General features: G+C 43.0%; 2 protein-coding genes across 4 annotated transcripts in view; one reads left to right on the plus strand and one right to left on the minus strand.

Moving 5' to 3' along the window:
* The window catches only part of naa35 (N-alpha-acetyltransferase 35, NatC auxiliary subunit), a 15,089-nt gene extending 13,055 nt beyond the window's left edge, over positions 1-2,034 (minus strand). The window contains exons 1-6 of the mRNA XM_015972747.3: positions 1,960-2,034; positions 1,153-1,278; positions 1,043-1,076; positions 579-693; positions 369-443; positions 108-275 (exon numbers count right to left, since the gene is read on the minus strand). Of these exons, the coding sequence (XP_015828233.1) occupies positions 108-275; positions 369-443; positions 579-693; positions 1,043-1,076; positions 1,153-1,273 (513 nt within the window). The 5' untranslated portion in view covers positions 1,274-1,278; positions 1,960-2,034. The remainder of the gene's footprint in view (positions 1-107; positions 276-368; positions 444-578; positions 694-1,042; positions 1,077-1,152; positions 1,279-1,959) is intronic.
* Positions 2,035-2,244: 210 nt separating this feature from the next.
* The window catches only part of agtpbp1 (ATP/GTP binding carboxypeptidase 1), a 53,479-nt gene continuing 34,742 nt past the window's right edge, over positions 2,245-20,981 (plus strand). Inside the window, exons 1-3 of one of the 3 annotated variants that reach the window (XM_015972748.3) lie at positions 2,245-2,368; positions 3,858-3,920; positions 4,713-4,843. In XM_015972748.3, coding sequence (XP_015828234.1) covers positions 3,889-3,920; positions 4,713-4,843 — 163 coding nt within the window. In that variant the 5' untranslated portion in view covers positions 2,245-2,368; positions 3,858-3,888. Of the gene's footprint in view, positions 2,369-3,857; positions 3,921-4,712; positions 4,844-19,996; positions 20,255-20,981 lie in introns of those variants that run through there. The other 2 variants (XM_070546123.1, XM_015972750.3) reach the window with 2 other exon arrangements.

Consider the following 20,981-nt stretch of genomic DNA (forward strand, 5'->3'; position numbering starts at 1 on the left):
ATGTCCAAACAGCTGCTCCCTGGTTTATACCTTCTCTAACGTAAACAAAAGTGTTTAAAAGCTTGTAGCATAATGTGTAAAAAAAAAAAAAAAAAACTCCAGCACACCTCCTCAAACACAGCTGCCTTGTTGACTTTCTCTCGAGCGATGTCGCACACTTTCAGCAAGCCCAGAGCGAAGGCTTTGAGAGCTGGTTCCTCAATCAGGTCAGGGTTATGGACATACAGGCAGGTGAACACAGTCTGAGCCAAGGAGTGACCCTCCAGCCAAGTGATCTAGATGTACACAAGTAAAAACACACAAACAATATTTGTTGTTACCTGCAAATGTGACTAAATCTGACTAAAGAACCAGTTAGGCGAACTCACCAAACAGCAGAAACAAGTATCAATGACCCCAATGAGTTCAGGGAGACTAAGGTCTCTCACCTTTATGGCGCCTTCCTACGATTAGATAAGAAAGTAAGATCAGTTTTTTAAAGGAGTTTCTTAATCCATTGTGTTTCTTTATAACTAAAGACATCTCGATAAGGTAACATTAAAGTGTAGAAAATCTCCACTTTTGTTTTATTCCAGTACCTTAATAGCTTGTTCAAAATTGAGAACTTTCCTGTTGACCTGGTTTCCAATCATTCCCGCGTCCATTTTTGGATCCATCATCTCTATTGCTGACATGGCTTCAAAAAGGCCAAACCTGTACCAAAACAAAACATTTTCTTTGTTTATTTCAGCAGTTTGAGCTACTTTTTCTTTTGGAAAATGAAATTAAGACTTTAAACAAGTTAGAATCAAATAACTTTTACTCTAGTATCGTTGATATTTATTTTCTCCATTTTACTTATTGATGTCATGTCAGAAACGCCAGAAAGACGGACAAAATAAGAATTTTTATGGTGCTGTGCGGTGACGTTCTCTGGTAAACATGACAACAAATGTGCAATAAAATACTGACCTTCAGCTTTGAAAAGATAAAACCGTATATAGTTTTCTTTAAAGGCCGACACCATTCATAAACTATCAGGAGACATCTTTATCTTACTCACAGTTTATCATGAAGCAACTCTCCAAGGTTTAACTCTGTGTGAACAAACAAAACAACATCATAGATAGAAGTAAGAGGAAGTGAGCCACTGAACTTTATTTTAGTTTTTACCTTTGCAGGCTCCCTTAAATTCGTGGGTAATATCAACCCAGTTGGCATTGTTCTTCATCTTTTCTGGGATGCCCAGCACCCAGCCAGTGTCATCATCCTCAATGGCTGATTTCATCACCATGGTGACTTGAGACAAATCAAAGAGAACCAGAAGAATGAGATATTACCACATTAGATGTGACATTTAGCACAAAGTTGACCTTTATACGTAGTTGAATTGCTTTAATCAGCGCTGGGTAAAACTGATAGGCATCTCTTCCAACTTGAGAGGTTGCTTTCTGCACACCAAGATGTCAATATTGCGAGAGGTAAGGGTGCATTTTCTTCTTTAGTAATATTGATTTATAAGTTCTTAACAGTTTAAACCCACTTACTGAGGTTTGCAGCTTATAACTAACGATCTGTGACTCAACTTTGTAAATATACATCGTTTAAATGACTGTACCTGATCACATACCGGTAAATGAATACGATATTGACAAGACACACTAATGCTGTTGTTTTATCTTTTAAATTACATCACTAGCACAGGAACACAACATGTCACTGTCTCTAAAGCGCACAAACGCAGGTCACGCACAGCAATGAGGGTAAACACGTTTAACGGCGTTAGAGCTCTCATAAACATCTACTTAGCTTAAAAACCGTGTGCAAACGGTGCAAACAAGCTAATGTTGCCTACATAGCGCATTTCCAATGGAGAGAGTAAGTTATTTGTATTTCTATAGTTGTTTGAATTTTATGGGATAAACAAAATCTGAATACTGTTCTAAATAAATCGACAAATCGTTAAAAATCCGTCCATACCTTAATATTTCAGCATTAATTCCTTTGAGAATGACAAGGCTGGCGCAAAAATTATACGTCATTCAAGTTACTGTCAATCTGGGATTTGTAGTCCACATAAAACAGGACAAGGTTACAGCAAACTGTAAAGCGCATGGTTCCCAAAACTGAAAGCAGGAGAATGTCAACTATTCATACAATATACAATTTAATGTTTGTAACTTCGCTCAATATTTTCCTACAATTATTTCTGGTTTTCTTATTCTAACACTAATACACCGAAACTCTCGCGGTATTAACCGAGAACGTCTCTGCTATCATCTCATCATCATCATCATCATCATCAGGGCGTAGCAACAAAAACAGTAGCGGACCATCTTATCATACTATCAGCCCAGCCTTATCATGACAACAGTTTATTTTTAAAAAGGTTTGTGAAATTATTTTAATTTATTTTAATATACGAGTAAACGTGTTTGCCTAAAACCGCCGTGTTTGTTTGATTCTTACTGTTAGCATGTTCGTCTTGTTCGCTGGCCTGCTCGCGCAGACACCAGTAGGCGGCCGTTGATGAGCGACCACCCCAGCAGGTGCAGAGACCACCCTGTTCTGCTGGGTTGTCAGACTTAAAACTCGGAAGAAATACAAACAAACTGGCAGAAGAGTTTACTTTGTTTAGCTTGATGTATTTTGAGTTGTTACCATTCTCTTAATGGGGGTTGGTTTGTGAAAGTAGACAGACATCAAAGTAAACAAATAATATCTCTTGTGTCACCTAGCAAAAATAAATAATTTACCTTTAATGGTTGCAATTAATTACCTGCAACAGATGCTATTAATCTAGCATGGGATAAGTATTAGGGGATTAATTGTGTTTAAATAGTGAAATAATTGTATCAGGGAACTCGAGAAATAATTTATACAATCAGCAGGGTGCAGAGCTTAACCCATTTAGAGAATCGTTGGAATGTTTATAAGATATAGACTGTGGACTAACCCTAACCCTCCAACAATGCAAGATATTGACTATAAATTAACTTAACTTAATCCAGGCAACTGTGAGTGTAATCAAATACACGTGGTTCAGTTTACACACTTTTGCCAGCATTGCATTTGTGTAGCATTGTCTACATCTCTCTGCTTCTGATCATGTCAGTGTGCATCGTTTTGTGCATTCAGTCTAAAGGGGTCCTTGTCTGATAGTTTTGTTCTGGGACATTTGGTATGAGCATCATCTGTTTAAAGAGCCACCCTGCACTCATCCTAGTCTCACAGTATATTCAGTTTCAAAGGTTTGACACTAATCTTATAGTATACATGTGCTTGTTTGACATTTTCTTGGAACGTGCATGGGGATGGAGAAAATATGTTTCTCCTGCATGGTGCTGCAGTTGTTAGTGTTCTTGCATTGCAGCAAGAATGTTGCAGGTTCAGATCCCGGCTGCTACTTATTTGTGTAGAGTTTATGTTCCACACATGCATGTGTAGGTTTTGTCCTACAGGCCAAAAACATGCATGTCAGGTTAAAACTAAGTCTCTTTGAATCAAAGCATCTGCTTAATGTTGTATTAGCTGCAGAATCTTTTTTTTAATTCAGCATAAAATAAGTTTATTAGCATTTACCTTTTGATACTATATAATATTCTAGTTATCCCACTAGGACTTTACATATGCCACTAATCCATTACAAGCCTGAGTTGTGTTTTCAGATGTTAATAGGCTAGTACATTCAAAGCTAGGGACAGTTGAGCTGTATTGTCAGCTGGTTATGGAATAGTTTCTTAGCTGGCTAAAGTGGGAGTCCAGTGGGATCTCACTTGACATTTCGAGTAAAGGGTAATCACATACCACAGAATGTGTTTACTTGTCTTTTTTTTTTATCAGTGTTTGATTCCTCCCTTCCTCTATCTGTTTTACAGAACACAAGATGATGTTTTGACTTGGTTGAAAATGAACAAACCCAAAATGGCCACAGAGAAGGGGTGAGTTGATGCTACTCAAACACACGGAGGCAGTGAAGTGTGTTTGTGTGTGAACACTGTTACGTTTCTTTAAGTCTGGGATAACTTTTATGGTCTGATTTCCACAGTTCATTCCGCATTGAAGGGGGAGGGATTAATTACAGGACCTTCCTGAAAACAGCCGTAGGAATTTGTCACCACTAAAAATACATTTTGTTCATTTTTGTGACTCTATTATCTGTTCTCTTCCTTTTTCTTGTCATTTGTGTGTCTTGAGCACACACACTTTTGTCTTTCTGCCGGTCTTCATCTAACTCACTCTTTATAAGGACATGGGAACGTTTGCTCCACTGGGTACAATCTGAGTTTTGATTCTGTCTCTGTTATTTGCCCTTGCTGTAACAACTGACCCTTAATCTCTTGCTTCTAGCTGAGTGCCAGGGAAGTTAATATTATTAGAAAAAGAGAGGTCACTATCCCAGAAATAGTTGAGCTCTAGAGGGCAGCCAGCTTTATTAAAATAATAAATCTTACAGGTATTTATAAAATGTGTTTTAGATGGCCTAAATGTAAATTCTCTTTCCAGTTTTTTAAATTATTTTTTCTGTAAGAAATGTGTGAATCATTAAACATACAATTGTATTTTAAAAATGATAATAGCTGCTGCTTTGTACTATTTGTGCAGTACAACTAATACTGCTTTAATGGTTCATCCTGTTATAGTATGACACAGATTACAAATGCAGCATTCTGCAGGAACATACAGTATGTTCTTTCTGAAGGTAAAAGTGTCTTCTGTTGGTTTGTTTCCAGTGTTCCCAGTAACTCCAGGGTAATGATGCTTCTTGGCCAGCTGGAGAGGATGAATGGGGAGTCCATGCTGAGGGATGTTGAAATGGCAAGACAGGTCACAACAAAGATCCTTCATGTCATACAGACACAAGGTTAAAATAAACACTCTTGTATTTCTACTGTAACAAAAAAAAATCTGTATTTCTACAGAAATGTGTGCAGAATTTTTTTAAGCTCACAAAAGTACAATATCTCTTGAGAGATTAAAGGCATACTTGTATCGTCTCGTCTCTCGTCTCGTCTTCCTCCGCTTATCCGGGTCCGGGTCGCGGGGGCAGCATCCCAACTAGGGAGCTCCAGGCCGTCCTCTCCCCGGCCTTGTCCACCAGCTCCTCCGGCAGGACCCCAAGGCGTTCCTGGACCAGATTGGAGATGTAACCTCTCCAACGTGTCCTGGGTCGACCCGGGGGCCTTCTGCCGGCAGGACATGCCCGAAACACCTCCCCGGGGAGGCGTCCAGGAGGCATCCTGACCAGATGCCCAAACCACCTCAACTGGCTCCTTTCGATCCGGAGGAGCAGCGGTTCTACTCCGAGTCCCTCACGAATGTCCGAGCTCCTCACCCTATCTCTAAGGCTGAGCCCGGCCACCCTACGGAGGAAACTCATTTCGGCCGCTTGTATCCGCGATCTCGTTCTTTCGGTCATTACCCAAAGCTCATGACCATAGGTGAGGATTGGGACGTAGATCGACCGGTAAATCGAGAGCCTGGCTTTCTGGCTCAGCTCCCTCTTCCCCACGACAGATCGGCTCAGCGTCCGCATCACTGCAGACGCCGAACCAATCCGCCTGTCGATCTCCCGATCCCTCCTACCCTCACTCGTGAACAAGACCCCGAGATACTTAAACTCCTCCACTTGAGGTAGGACCTCTCCCCCGACCCGGAGGTGGCAAGCCACCCTTTTCCGGTCGAGAACCATGGTCTCAGATTTGGAGGTGCTGATCCTCATCCCAGCCGCTTCACATTCGGCCGCGAACCTACCCAGCAAGAGCTGAAGGTCAGAGCTGGATGAAGCTAGGAGGACCACATCATCCGCAAAAAGCAGAGACGAGATTCTCCTGCCACCAAACTCGACACACCACACCACGGCTGCGTCTAGAAATTCTGTCCATAAAAGTGATGAACAGAACCGGTGACAAAGGGCAGCCCTGGCGGAGTCCAACCCTCACTGGGAAAAGGTCCGACTTACTACCGGCTATGCGGACCAAACTCACGCTCCTCTGGTAAAGGGACTGAATGGCCCTTAACAGAAAGCCACCCACCCCATACTCCTGGAGCGTCCCCCACAGGGTGCCCCTGGGGACACGGTCATAAGCCTTCTCCAAATCCACAAAGCACATGTGGATTGGTTGGGCAAACTCCCATGCCCCCTCCATCACCCTTGCAAGGGTATAGAGCTGGTCCACAGTTCCACGGCCAGGACGAAAACCACATTGCTCCTCCTCTATCTGAGATTCAACTATCGATCGGACCCTCCTCTCCAGTACCTTGGAGTAGACCTTTCCAGGGAGGCTGAGGAGTGTGATCCCCCTATAGTTGGAACACACCCTCAGGTCACCCTTCTTAAAGATGGGGACCACCACCCCGGTCTGCCACTCCCTAGGAACTGCCCCCGATGACCACGCAATGTTGTAGAGACGTGTCAACCATGACAGCCCTACAACATCCATAGCCTTGAGATACCCAGGACGAACCTCATCCGCCCCCGGGGCTCCGCCGCTGTGTAGTTGTTTGACTACCTCAGCAACTTCTGCCCCCGAGATCGGACAGTCCATCCCCAGGCCTCCCAGCTCTGGTTCCTCCTCGGAATGTGCATTGGTGGGATTGAGGAGCTCCTCAAAGTATTCCTTCCACCGTCCGACTATAGCCTCAGTTGACGTCAGCAGCTCCCCATCCCCACTGTAAACAGTGTGAGCGAGTTGCTGCCTTCCTCTCCTGAGGCGCCGGACAGTTTGCCAGAACCTCTTTGGAGCCGATCGATAGTCTTTCTCCATGGCCTCACCAAACTCCTCCCACGCCCGAGATTTTGCCTCGGCAACTGCCACTGCTGCACCCCGCTTGGCTATCCGGTACCTGTCGGCTGCCTCCGGAGACCCACAGACCAGCCACGCCCTGTAGGCCTCCTTCTTCAGCCTGACGGCTCCCCGAACCTCTGGTGTCCACCAGCGGGTACGGGGGTTGCCACCACGACTGGCACCGGCCACCTTACGACCACAGCTAGCAACAGCCGCCTCGACAATCGCAGAGTGGAACAAGGCCCACTCGGACTCAATGTCTCCCACTGCTCTCGGGACGTGGTCAAAGCTCTGCCGGAGGTGGGAGTTGAAGACCGTCTTGACAGGTTCTTCTGCCAGGCGTTCCCAGCAGACCCTCACTATGCGTTTGGGTCTGCCAGGTCTACGCGGCATGTTCCCTTGCCATCTGATCCAACTCACCACCAGGTGGTGATCAGTTTACAGCTCCGCCCCTCTCTTCACTCGGGTGTCCAAAACATACGGCCGCAGGTCAGATGATACGACTACAAAATCTATCATCGACCTGTGACCTAGGCTGCCCTGGTACCAAGTGTACCGGTGGGCATCCTTATGTTCGAACATGGTGTTCGTTATGGCCAAACTGCGGCTTGCACAGAAGTCCAATAACAAAACACCGCTCGAGTTCTGATCAGGTGGGCCGTTCCTCCCAATCACACCCCTCCAGGTCAAGCTGTCATTGCCCACGTGAGCATTGAAGTCCCCCAGCAGGACAATGGAGTCCCCTGATGGAGCACTATCTAGCACTCGTCCCAGGGACTCCAAAAAGGGTGGGTACTCTGAACTGATATTTGGCCCATAAGCACAAACAACAGTCAGGACCCGTTCCCCGACCCGAAGGCGCAAGGAAGCTACCCTCTTTTCCCCCGGGGTAAACCCCAACACACAGGCAGAGAGTCTCGGGGCTAACAAAAAGCCAACCCCAGCCCTCCGCCTCTCACCCGGAGCAACTCCAGCAAAGTAGAGTGTCCAACCCCTCTCCAGGTCTCGGGTTCCAGAGCCAATGCAATGTGTCGAGGTGAGTCCGACTATATCTAGCCGGTACCGCTCAACCTCTGCCACAAGCTCCGGCTCCTTCCCCGCCAGCGAGGTGACGTTCCATGTCCCAAAAACTAGTTTTCTTGTCCGGGGATTGGACCGCCAAGGCTCCCGCCTTGGTCTGCCACCCGATTCACATTGCACCGGACCCTTCATGTTCCTCCTGCGGGTGGTGGGTCCACAGTTGGACGAGCCCATGTATCCGGTTCGGGCTGGGCCCGGCCGGGCCCCATGGGCGAAAGCCCGGCCACCAGGCGCTCGCTCACGGGCCCCAACCCCAGGCCTGGCTCCAGGGTGGGACCCCGGTAACCCTCCGGGCCGGGTACTCCGACTCTTCGTTTTAACCGCCATGAAAGATCCTTCGAACCGTTCTTTGTCTCACCCTTCACCTAAGACCAATTTGTCATGGGAGACCCTACCAGGGGCACTAAGTGCCCCAGACAACATAGCTCCTAGGATCATTAGGGCACTCAAACTCCTCCACCACAATAAGGTGACGGTTCAAGGAGGAGTGACGGTTCAAGGAGGAGTATCATATCTATGATATAATGCAAATGTTTTCAAAGCATTTTACTAGTTTAACATCCTCACAAAGGCATCCGAATGAATTGTTAACCTTATTTTGCAGACTTTCAGTTAAAATTATGTTACTTTATCAAACCTGGAATGCAATCGTTCAGTTTTATAAACCAACTTTTGGCTCATTTATATAAAACATTGCTAAAATGTTTTGCTAATGGAAGGCTGCTGCTTTTAATAGCAACAGCCTGAGTTTGGTCACCTTTATCTATTATACCTCTTTCCTGTTCACTTCTCTACAACAAGGTAAAAAAGCCACCCATTTAGTCTTTGCATGAAGGAATTTTCCACTCTTACAATAAACGAAACACCAGTTCTTTTTTACGTAAACTATAGTTTTCTTGTGACACGCACTTTGTACAGATTTTAGCAGAATTCTTAAATGTGATGATAAAACTTTTAAAGGAGGATTGCATTAAACTTCTGTAAAGTTAGCTGTAATGAATCGATGACCGAAAAGTGAAAAGAAACCTCCCAAATCAACTTTCTCTGAATTAGTTTAAAAACAAATATGATGTAACTTTCTTCTGGTAGCTTTTTTTTTTTTAGGTTGTGCGATTAAATGAATTCACGGACCATCAATGATCGCCTCAGCCCTTCTCTGATTGTTTTCTGAAGAGCGATCTTTTTTATGCCTATCAGTTAGTCCTGCAGAAACTTTAAGATCACATCGGCATCTATTTTGCAACATTCATTCTATGTACAAATACATCATAATACACACACACATATATTATAGAATAGGAAAGAGTAAACCTTTATCATCCCATGAATGAGAATTGTGTTACACAGTTCTTATCGCAAAAGGAGATGAAGATGACACAAAGATAGCTCTATATAGCAATCAAACAAACACAATTTATATTAACAGAAAATGTATAAAAATACACAAAAAGTATTAAAATGTACAGAGATATGTACTTATAGATCATTAGCTTGGATTCTTGTGATTCTAATGCCAATTAAGGATAAAACCAAAGGATTTTGTCAAACCATTGGAAATAAAACGTAATGTCTAACTAAACTTCTATTTCATCATTAGCTACGTCTACATGGGCACAAGTAATCTGAATGAATGCCCTATCATATCAGAAATTCTTCTGATCCGATACGGCTTGATAGAAATTCTATTCCATTCCGTTTGAGCGAGATGGTTTTGTCCGCTCATCATTCTGTTTGATGTCCATGTACACACATTCGGATTCTTGGAGTAAAATAATGCCCACTGCGCATGTGTGCAACTTCGGCGTGACGTCTTTCTGCATTTGCAGCCGCTCAGGACAAGTCTGAGGAGCTGGAGTATGGTATGAGCGAGTGATCATTAGTATGTTATCCGGAGGAGCAGTGGCGTTAAGTACCGCTGAGCCTATAGCTTAGTTTTTTTTAATTAAAGTTTATTTTCATTTATTCACAATTAAAAACAAAACACAAAACAGGTTTCCAACAACAAAAAATGAAAAAGGAACAGAAAGAAGTAAAACTTATGTTATCTAAATGACAACAAAGTTATTATAGTTAAAAAAACTGTCTGACCTGGTTTACTGATTAAGCTTTGGCAAAAATGGAGAGAAAACAAACATGTACACAAAAAATTATTATATATTTTCTTCTTATATTAATGAAAGGAGAAAACAAATAATGCAAAATAAAACACACAAAAATAATAGCTAAAAGAAACAAAGTAGAACATACAGTTTGTGTTTTCCCTTTCATTCTCTCTACTTCATAAATATGTCTATCTCATTGAATCATATAAGCTAAGCATTTCATTTTTAATATGTTTATTAAAGGTATATATTGTTTTGGCATTCTTGATTTTGGTACTTAATTTATTCCAGATTTTTACTCCATATATTGATACACAACGTTCCTTTATATTTATCCTATGTTTTGGTATCGTGTATATTTTGTTGCCTTTCAAACCATAACTACTCTTTCTTTCCATAAATCTTATGATTAAATTTGTTGGAAGGTGCTTTTTGTCGACTTTATACATAAATTTCAAAATAGTATAATCAACTAGGTCGTAAAATTTTAATGTTTTTAATTTGATAAATAATTGGCTGGATGGATATCTATAATTGCTTCTTGTTATCATTCTTATTGCTTTTTTTGTAGGATAAAAACTGAATGTGTATAGGTTTTATATGTTATTCCCCAAATTTCAACACAGTAGTTCAAGTACGGTACGATCAATGAATTGTATAATAAATATAGGGATTTGTCATCTAGAGACCATTTCACTCTGTGTAATATTGCGATTGATTTAGCTATTTTAGTTTTGATATTGTTTATATGTGGTTTCCAAGATAAATTTTCATCAGTGATGACTCCCAAAAATTTAACTTCCTTTACTCTTTTAATACAGATTTCGTCTAATTTTATTAATGTTTTTATATTCAACTTTCTATTACTGAATATCATAAAATATGTTTTATCTGTGTTCAATGAAAGCTTATTTCCATCGAACCATAATTTGATTTTTTCCATCTCTGTTTGTACCTCTTCTATCGTTTGATCAATATTGTCTCGCGAATAATAAAAAGTTGTGTCATCTGCAAATAAGATACACTTTAACATATTAGATGTAGAGACAATATCATTTATATAAATAATAAATAGTTTAGGGCCTAGCACCGACCCTTGTGGTACTCCACAAGTAATAATATCCAGATTGGATTTGATGTTGTTTATTTGAACATACGGTTTCCTGTCATGTAAATAACTCCTTATCCATTTTAGGGCTGTTCCTGTTATGCCATATTTACTAAGTTTTTTTAGAAGGATGTCATGATCTACTGTATCGAATGCTTTTTTTAGGTCAATGAAGATACTTATCAAATGTTTTTTTGTCAACGGCTTCGGATATTTCTTCTGTTAATTCCATTAGTGCCATTGAAGTTGAGCGATTTGGTCTAAACCCATACTGACTGTCATTTAAGATATTACCTTTGTTCAGAAATGCATCCAATCTGGAAATACATAGTTTTTCTAATATTTTTGAGAATTGTGACAGAAGGGATATAGGTCGGTAGTTGAAGAAGATATGCTTATCTCCACTTTTGTGAAGCGGAATGACTTAAGCTATTTTCATTTTGGTAGGAAATATGCCGGTTGTAAATGATAAGTTACATATATAAGTAAAGGGATGGATAATATTCTCTATGTTTTATTATTATTATGTCTAAATTGTCACAGTCAGTTGTTCTTTTATTGATGAGTTTTTTTTACAACTTCTCTTACTTCTTCATTAGTCACTGGATTTAATAACATGCTATTTTTGTTACTTATAATTTTTTCGCCTACGTTATAATTAGTTCTTTTTGGAATGTTGTTTGCCAAGCTTGGTCCCACGTTAGTATAGAATTTATTAAATTCATTGTCGATTTTGTTTGGATCGTTTATTTCTTCATTTATAAAATAATTCGGAACAGTTGAAACTGATTTATTTCTTTTTATAACATTGTTTATTATTCCCCAAGTTGCCTTTATATTGTTTTTGTTTTTCTAGTAGATTGCTATAATAAATTTTTTTGTCTTTTTAATATTGAAACTAATTTATTCTTATATTTTCTGTATCTGTGCTCAGCTTCGCTGGTTCTTTTTTTTTAAAAAGCTTCTGAATAGGGCATTTTTTCCTTGCAGGCATTTTGCAGTCCTTTTGTCAACCATTGTTTATTCTTATTATCTTTTTTTGTAAGTTTTTTATTTTACAGTTTTTTTTGTATTGACTGCACAGTATTCTCATAAAAGAGCTGTAAGCCAAGTTTACATCATTTATATATATTTAATCCCAGTTTTGCTGTTCTAGGGCTCTATTAAATGAGTCTATGGCTTTTTGTGACCGATCCGTTATAAGATTTTCCATTTGAGGTTGATGTCTAATCTGATCATTCTTGTAGCATGTGAAAACTGGCAGATGATCACTAATATAAGTCATTATGATTCCAACACTCTCCAACCCCCCCTGAAACATTACAAAATATGTTATCTATAATTGTTGAGCTTTGTACAGTATTTCTTGTGGGTTTGGTTATCAGAGGAAACAAACCTCAGAGTAGATGCATGGAACTTACAAAGTCGTTTGATAAATTGTTTGTAGTTTTCAAATCAATGTTGAAGTCCCCACAGAGAAACAGATTCTTGTTACCGATTCCATTAAACATTTCCGTAACTGTGTTTGTGAATGATTCAATACAGGAAGGAACCTGGTGCTCTATAAATACTGCTAATTATTATGTTTTTTGTCTTCTCAGATGTTATTTCAACAGTGATCATTTCCATTACATCAGCAGTTGCTGTCGACATGTTATTCATCACTTTGCTTTTTAGGGTGTTACATATACACAGTGCTACACCACCACCTTTTTTATTTTCCCGATTCTGGTAATACATCTCATACCAGTCTATTTGAACGTCCTCAATATCTCCTTCTTGTAACCATTTTTCTGTAACTGCAATGACCTTAAATCTAATTTATTTTGTGTTAAAAATGCCAATATTTGATCACAATTGCAATGCAAACTTCTACTATTGAAGTGGATGATGGACAGTGTATCATTCACCAAGGCACAGTCACGCATTTCTCTGTCGCTATAATATTTGCATTTTTGCATGTACAGATTATTGTCTAAATCTTTTCCAGGATCGTATATTTTGTATTCTAGTTCTTCTTGTATTCTTGTGTCCATGTGTTTGTTATTTATTTCTTTTATGTTTACTAGTATTTAGTTTCTGTGACTTTGTTGTGGATTTTTACTATATTTATTTCTTTTTCCAACATTTCTCTTCCGTCCATCAGTCATTGTTTATTGAAAATTTCCAGTTCCTTCAGCTCCTTTATTATCTTAGCCTGTGACCCTTCTTGTTCTTTGGTCCATACATTCCCATTTCTTGTCCATGTTGCTATAATTTTTTCCTGCTTTTTTAGCATCTGTGCTTCTCTGGCTATCGTCCCAATTTTTTGGGTTAGATGTTCGTTGATGTAAACATTAGTTCCTCTTAGCTTGTTTCCTTGTGCCAATACATTGTTTGTTTTCTGCTGGTGAACCTTACTATAATAGCTGGTTTTGCCTTTTCATATTTCTTAGGCAGAGTGTGACATGTGGAAATGGCTTCTTTTTGTATGGAAATATTCTTAATGTGTAGAAATGTTACAACTTGTTGTTCAAGTGACTCAGGTTCTTTTTCTGAGGCATCTTCTGCTGAGTTATGATTGGTAACTGCATTAGCATAGCTTCTGTGTCTGGTTTCAAGTCCCATTATTACCAAGTCTTCTCTTCTTGTATAATGTTCAAGTTCGTCCACTCTTTGCTCTAAAGGCGATATCTTTTTCTCTTTCTCGGTTAACAGTACTTTGAGTTCTCTCACGTCGTCCATCAGTCTTAGCAAGCGATCCTGCTGCAATGTAACTTTTGACAGCTCACCTGACATGTAGTTCAGAGATCATTTGATCTCCTCTAGGTCGTCTCCAGCCATGTCTTTGCCCCGTCCAGCCGATCGTCCTCCTGGCATTTTTCCTACTCAGATTTCTCCTCTTTTGCCATCCTCCGGTCCCACAGCCCCAGCGTAGCAGTCCGAGCTCCGCGTCGCTAAGTCGGGCTCGATGGCAGGGCTCGCCTATGTCAGCCGCCCCGGAGGAACCACGCCGGGCCTAGTGCTGTCAGCCTCGCCAGAGCCACGCCGGGCCTGGTGGTGCCGTGGTGTCGTCCACGCCGGTCTGGTGATGTCGGCCGCCAGGCCTGGTGATGTCGGCCTCCGGTCTGGTGATGTCGACCGCTGGCTCTGGTTCTGGTTCTGCTTCCGCTGATTTAATTCCGCTGAGTTGATCTTGCTCGTCTTGGAAGGATTGTTCCAACAAATTACAAGACAAACTCTCAGGATGATTGCACGTTCAGAGCTGCAGTTAAAGCGACCAGTAAAAACAAAAGCATACAGGTAAAAATCTGATGAAGGTCCATACCGGAGGAAAAACAGTAAGTCAACCGACAAAACTAGAATAAGGATGTGAGGGGAAAGATGTGTGGACAAGATTACTTTTGTTTACACTTTTATTTTCCGGGAAAGACAACTCTGCCCATGCTCAACGTATTTAATCTGACTGAATGCTTGGTGTATGCATACTCACGACATGATCGGATCATTTCAGTTAGTTTCCATATAAACAGAGATTTGGGATTTCCGATCAAGATTTCAATCGGATCAGGGAAATTTGGCAAATGTAAACATAGCTACTGACAGAGCAATGCTATCTCAAACAACTTTGTGTTTTGACATCTGCAAAGGTCCAATAAAAGTACTCCATAAGAAATGTTACTCAATAAACCCGCAGGAGGAACATGAAGGGTCCGGTGCAATGCGAATCGGGTGGCAGACCAAGGCGGGAGCCTTGGCGGTCCAATCCCCGGACAAGAAAACTAGTTTTTGGGACATGGAACGTCACCTCGCTGGCGGGGAAGGAGCCGGAGCTTGTGGCAGAGGTTGAGCGGTACCGGCTAGATATAGTCGGACTCACCTCGACACATTGCATTGGCTCTGGAACCCGAGACCTGGAGAGGGGTTGGACACTCTACTTTGCTGGAGTTGCTCCGGGTGAGAGGCGGAGGGCTGGGGTTGGCTTTTTGTTAGCCCCAAAACTCTCTGCCTGTGTGTTGGGGTTTACCCCGGGGGACAAGAGGGTAGCTTCCTTGCGCCTTCGGGTCGGGGAACGGGTCCTGACTGTTGTTTGTGCTTATGGGCCAAATATCAGTTCAGAGTACCCACCCTTTTTGGAGTGCCTGGGACGAGTGCTAGATAGTGCTCCATCGGGGACTCCATTGTCCTGCTGGGGGACTTCAATGCTCACGTGGGCAATGACAGCTTGACCTGGAGGGGTGTGATTGGGAGGAACGGCCCACCTAATCTGAACTCGAGCGGTGTTTTGTTATTGGACTTCTGTGCAAGCCGCAGTTTGGCCATAACGAACACCATGTTCGAACATAAGGATGCCCACCGGTACACTTGGTACCAGGGCAGCCTAGGTCACAGGTCGATGATAGATTTTGTAGTCGTATCATCTGACCTGCGGCCGTATGTTTTGGACACCCGAGTGAAGAGAGGGGCGGAGCTGTCAACTGATCACCACCTGGTGGTGAGTTGGATCAGATGGCAAGGGAACATGCCGCGTAGACCTGGAAGACCCAAACGCATAGTGAGGGTCTGCTGGGAACGCCTGGCAGAAGAACCTGTCAAGACGGTCTTCAACTCCCACCTCCGGCAGAGCTTTGACCACGTCCCGAGAGCAGTGGGGGACATTGAGTCCGAGTGGGCCTTGTTCCACTCTGCGATTGTCGAGGCGGCTGTTGCTAGCTGTGGTCGTAAGGTGGCCGGTGCCAGTCGTGGTGGCAACCCCCGTACCCGCTGGTGGACACCAGAGGTTCGGGGAGCCGTCAGGCTGAAGAAGGAGGCCTACAGGGCATGGCTGGTCTGTGGGTCTCCGGAGGCAGCAGACAGGTACCGGATAGCCAAGCGGGGTGCAGCAGTGGCAGTTGCTGAGGCAAAATCTCGGGCGTGGGAGGAGTTTGGTGAGGCCATGGAGAAAGACTATCAATCGGCTCCAAAGAGGTTCTGGCAAACTGTCCGGCGCCTCAGGAGAGGAAGGCAGCAACTCGCTCACACTGTTTACAGTGGGGATGGGGAGCTGCTGACGTCAACTGAGGCTATAGTCGGACGGTGGAAGGAATACTTTGAGGAGCTCCTCAATCCCACCAATGCGCATTCCGAGGAGGAACCAGAGCTGGGAGGCCTGGGGATGGACTGTCCGATCTCGGGGGCAGAAGTTGCTGAGGTAGTCAAACAACTACACAGCGGCGGAGCCCCGGGGGCGGATGAGGTTCGTCCTGGCTATCTTAAGGCTATGGATGTTGTAGGGCTGTCATGGTTGACACGTCTCTGCAACATTGCGTGGTCATCATGGGCAGTTCCTAGGGAGTGGCAGACCGGGGTGGTGGTCCCCATCTTTAAGAAGGGTGACCTGAGGGTGTGTTCCAACTATAGGGGGATCACACTCCTCAGCCTCCCTGGACAGGTCTACGCCAAGGTACTGGAGAGGAGGGTCCGATCGATAGTTGAATCTCAGATAGAGGAGGAGCAATATGGTTTTCGTCCTGGCCGTGGAACTGTGGACCAGCTCTATACCCTTGCAAGGGTGATGGAGGGGGCATGGGAGTTTGCCCAACCAATCCACATGTGCTTTGTGGATTTGGAGAAGGCTTATGACCGTGTCCCCAGGGGCACCCTGTGGGGGACGCTCCAGGAGTATGGGGTGGGTGGCTTTCTGTTAAGGGCCATTCAGTCCCTTTACCAGAGGAGCGTGAGTTTGGTCCGCATAGCCGGTAGTAAGTCGGACCTGTTCCCAGTGAGGGTTGGACTCCGCCAGGGCTGCCCTTTGTCACCGGTTCTGTTCATCACTTTTATGGACAGAATTTCTAGACGCAGCCGTGGTGTGGAGTGTGTCGAGTTTGGTGGCAGGAGAATCTCGTCTCTGCTTTTTGCGGATGATGTGGTCCTCCTAGCTTCATCCAGCTCTGACCTTCAGCTCTTGCTGGGTAGGTTTGCGGCCGAATGTGAAGCGGCTGGGATGAGGATCAGCACCTCCAAATCTGAGACCATGGTTCTCGACCGGAAAAGGGTGGCTTGCCACCTCCGGGTCGGGGGAGAGGTCCTACCTCAAGTGGAGGAGTTTAAGTATCTCGGGGTCTTGTTCACGAGTGAGGGTAGGAGGGATCGGGAGATCGACAGGCGGATTGGTTCGGCGTCTGCAGTGATGCGGACGCTGAGCCGATCTGTCGTGGGGAAGAGGGAGCTGAGCCAGAAAGCCAGGCTCTCGATTTACCGGTCGATCTACGTCCCAATCCTCACCTATGGTCATGAGCTTTGGGTAATGACCGAAAGAACGAGATCGCGGATACAAGCGGCCGAAATGAGTTTCCTCCGTAGGGTGGCCGGGCTCAGCCTTAGAGATAGGGTGAGGAGCTCTGACATTCGGGAGGGACTCGGAGTAAAACCGCTGCTCCTCCGGATCGAAAGGAGCCAGTTGAGGTGGTTTGGGCATCTGGTCAGGATGCCTCCTGGACGCCTCCCCGGGGAGGTGTTTCGGGCATGTCCTGCCGGCAGAAGGCCCCCGGGTCGACCCAGGACACGTTGGAGAGGTCACATCTCCAATCTGGTCCGGGAACGCCTTGGGGTCCTGCCGGAGAAGCTGGTGGACAAGGCCGGGGAGAGGACGTTCTGGAGCTCCCTAGTTGGGATGCTGCCCCCGCGACCCGGACCCGGATAAGCGGAGGAAGACGAAGACGACGACGACGAATAAATCTTATGTACAATCAACATATTTTACTGCTTAAAAACTTCTTTTAGATCAGTCTCTTTTGCACCATAACCTGCGTTAGCATCTTTATATTCAGACTTTTGATCAATGTCTTACCTCATCAAGCAGGTGATCATGGGTTACCCCCTCAGCTGGGGCAAAATCATCAGCTATTGGTCAGTGGGTCAAAAGTACAGCCCCCTTTACTCACGTGTACACTGTAGCTCTAACCAATTGCAGCCAAGTAAATAGTTGATTGACACATTAAATAGTTAATAAAATTAAGGAAATCTCTAAAATTAGAACCACTCGTGTCCTGCAAACTGATGAAGAAGGATTGTGATTGATGGAGTGCTGAATGTGTTTCAGGCCCACAAAAGATCTAACTGCATGAAAATATCTGCAATTATCATTAGTTAGACTAACGAAAGAGAGAAGAAAGAAGCCAATATTTTATAAAGCACCTAACAAGATAAAAATCACGAGGTGCTTCATAACAACAGAAATAAAAAAATAAACAGCTTTGACAAAACAATAACAAAATATAAAAATGAGAATATTGGTTGGTAAAATTTTACGTCACCCAACTTTTGTAGATCGCCCTATTTTTGTAGATTTTTTTTAGTTAGATTTAGTTACTTTTATTCAGACTTGTTTATTCTTGAGCAAAAAGCCTCTTTCTGAAAATGTGATCAATTTTGTTGTTTTCACACATCTTTTCCAAAATCAGCGACTAAGTAAAGCAATATCCTTGTGAATCTGTAAAACCCTTTTCAGGTTATTAAACTGTACTCATTTTCCTTTTCCACCCTTTAACATATGTTTACATACATGTTGCTCATGAATTCATTTAAACTTGTTAGTTGATTTGTTGTGGAAATGGAGCTGGGTGGGTGCGGCAGTACTAAGGTGTAGACTGACAGATTCAGAGTCTCTGATTACTCTTTAAGAGAAGTGTTGATCTCCCAGCGGAAGGAGACGGCATTGTGCCACATGACTGTGTTGAACACGGTGAAACACGAGTGTGTCCCTGTTAGGGAGCCTGGACTGTAAGCTCAGATTAGTTTAAATATCAATTTCACATAGTAGCAATGTTCTTATGTTTAGTCATCAAATGCATTTATCAAACCTGGTGAATTAAATGACAGTTATGATTCTTGCATAGGTCATTTATCAAGTAGTTATGCAAAGCATTCTCAGCTTACTGCTCCTGAAATGGTCGGAATTCCTGCTATTCCCAACTCGACATCACTGTAAATATCAAATCTCTGTATCTTGGAGACACAAAACAAGCAACCAGATCGTAGGTTCAGTGAAATTCTGTGTGCTTTTAAAGTCTTTTTTTAGTTAAGTTAGGCAAATAAAAAAAGGGCTCGTGAAAACGAGAGCTGGTGCATGCAGGGAATGTTTATTAATGATCTGGTTATGAGTGTGAAGGACTTCAGCCACGCTGGTGTATTTACTCTAATCTGCAACGTGTGGTTTTCAGAAAGCAGCATCTTAGTCAGAATTCTTTGTAAAAGAGACCAAATGTTAATTAATCAGCCGCAGATTCCTGCAGTGAAAACTTTTGAATTATTATTTTGCTCTTGCCAACAATCTCTGAATTCCCTTTGAACTTCTTCCCGTCTCACCTTTCTTGAATTTCGTCTCATCTAATAATTTGAAGCTTCTTTTTTCTTCAAAGCAAAGCTGTTAATCCATGCTGACTGATGGGTGCAGTGGAAACGCGTCTGTCTGTAACTCTATCAATCATGATATACAGCTGTTCCCCTCTCATCTACTGCTTAGTCATCTGTCAGTGCCTCGCCTTCAACCTCAACTTAAAATGTGTATGAGTGTGACGTTGGTAAGAGGGCGCTCAGGGGAGGGGTTCTTTGACCCTGTTCACAGTAACTATACACTCCTGGAGGGACTTTTCTGTACTCTGTCTTAAGTTTAGAGCCTCAGGGGCTTGTGAGGCAGTAAGGGGATACCTTTGAAAAATAACCCTGGTTTTCCCTTGTTTATCAAAAACTTCACTTTGATGAGTTCGAAGCAAAAATAGGGTTTAGTTAATGATTGCTAAAACGAATCATATTATAACAATTTCTCTCCATTTGAGAGAAGCGTTAGCAGTTATTTTTTCTTATTTGGTCAGACGCTCTACACGGAGAAGTCTACCTCAAACAGCTGTCAGTCTTCAGTCAATGGGAGGTGCTTATCCCTAAGCCTGGTGTGTATGCACGCATGGAAGCAGAGTATAGGTGGACTGTGTTGACCAGTTGAAGAGATCGCTTCCAGAATTAGAGGGATAGAGGCATACCAGTCAAGCTTTTTGGCAACATTTAGGGTTTTGATTACCTAGACTTTAGATAGTCAGACTGCCGTGGAAGTGGGCTGGTGTTTTGGAGAATAGAACCCGTTTTCATTCAGAGACTTGCTAAATTTTAAGATCTTTGTTTTGAAATGGAGTACCGCTACAGCAGGACATACTGTCCATCCTCCGTCTCTTCAGACTCCAGAGGTAAGAACCAGGATGATAAATAATACTGTTAAAAAGGGCTGGAATGACATGTATCATCTTATCAGTTTTAATCATTATCCAAAGCATAAAGTTCCATTTTGCGTCTTCATTTCCAATCCAGCGTGCACCTGGGTTTCAAATATTTTAGATGTTTGACTTTAGCCGGGTCTAGTAAAAAAGAGAAGTTGGCTCACGGCCGATTCCTCTGACATGCTTGAAGATTTTTTAAATATGGGTTGCAAAATAAATTTAAAACTAAAAGTTATTCTGCAGCTTTAGTCATATGAGCATGCATTTGTGCACAAGCTGTGATCACTTTGTAGGTGTTGAAATGCTGATTTGCCCTGAGGTGCTTTAAAAAGTCTGGCATGTCGGGAGCGTTAGAAGTCGTTGCTCCCTAACATTCTGAAGAGGGTGCACACGTTTTTGTTTTTTCAGATATGCACATTGCATGTTGTATGTTGATGTTTGTGGACTGACAGGCATCACTCGTATTCGGTTGTACGTCTGCCATAACTCACGGTCGGTGCAAGCTGTCCACCTCCCACGTTTCATCTTAAAATACACCTGCTGTTGCACGTTGTGCCAGATGCTCAGACTCACCAGGCGTGCAAGCTAAGATCATCAATCATCAAGTAATGTAATCCTTCACTTGAGCTGCTTGGTTTTTGTTATATAAGGTCTAGATGTCTGGCACAATACGCTGACCAGCAAGAAATGTAATAGC

The sequence above is a fragment of the Nothobranchius furzeri genome, chromosome 17 (genome assembly GCF_043380555.1).
Source record: "Nothobranchius furzeri strain GRZ-AD chromosome 17, NfurGRZ-RIMD1, whole genome shotgun sequence".
Classification (NCBI taxonomy): domain Eukaryota; kingdom Metazoa; phylum Chordata; class Actinopteri; order Cyprinodontiformes; family Nothobranchiidae; genus Nothobranchius; species Nothobranchius furzeri.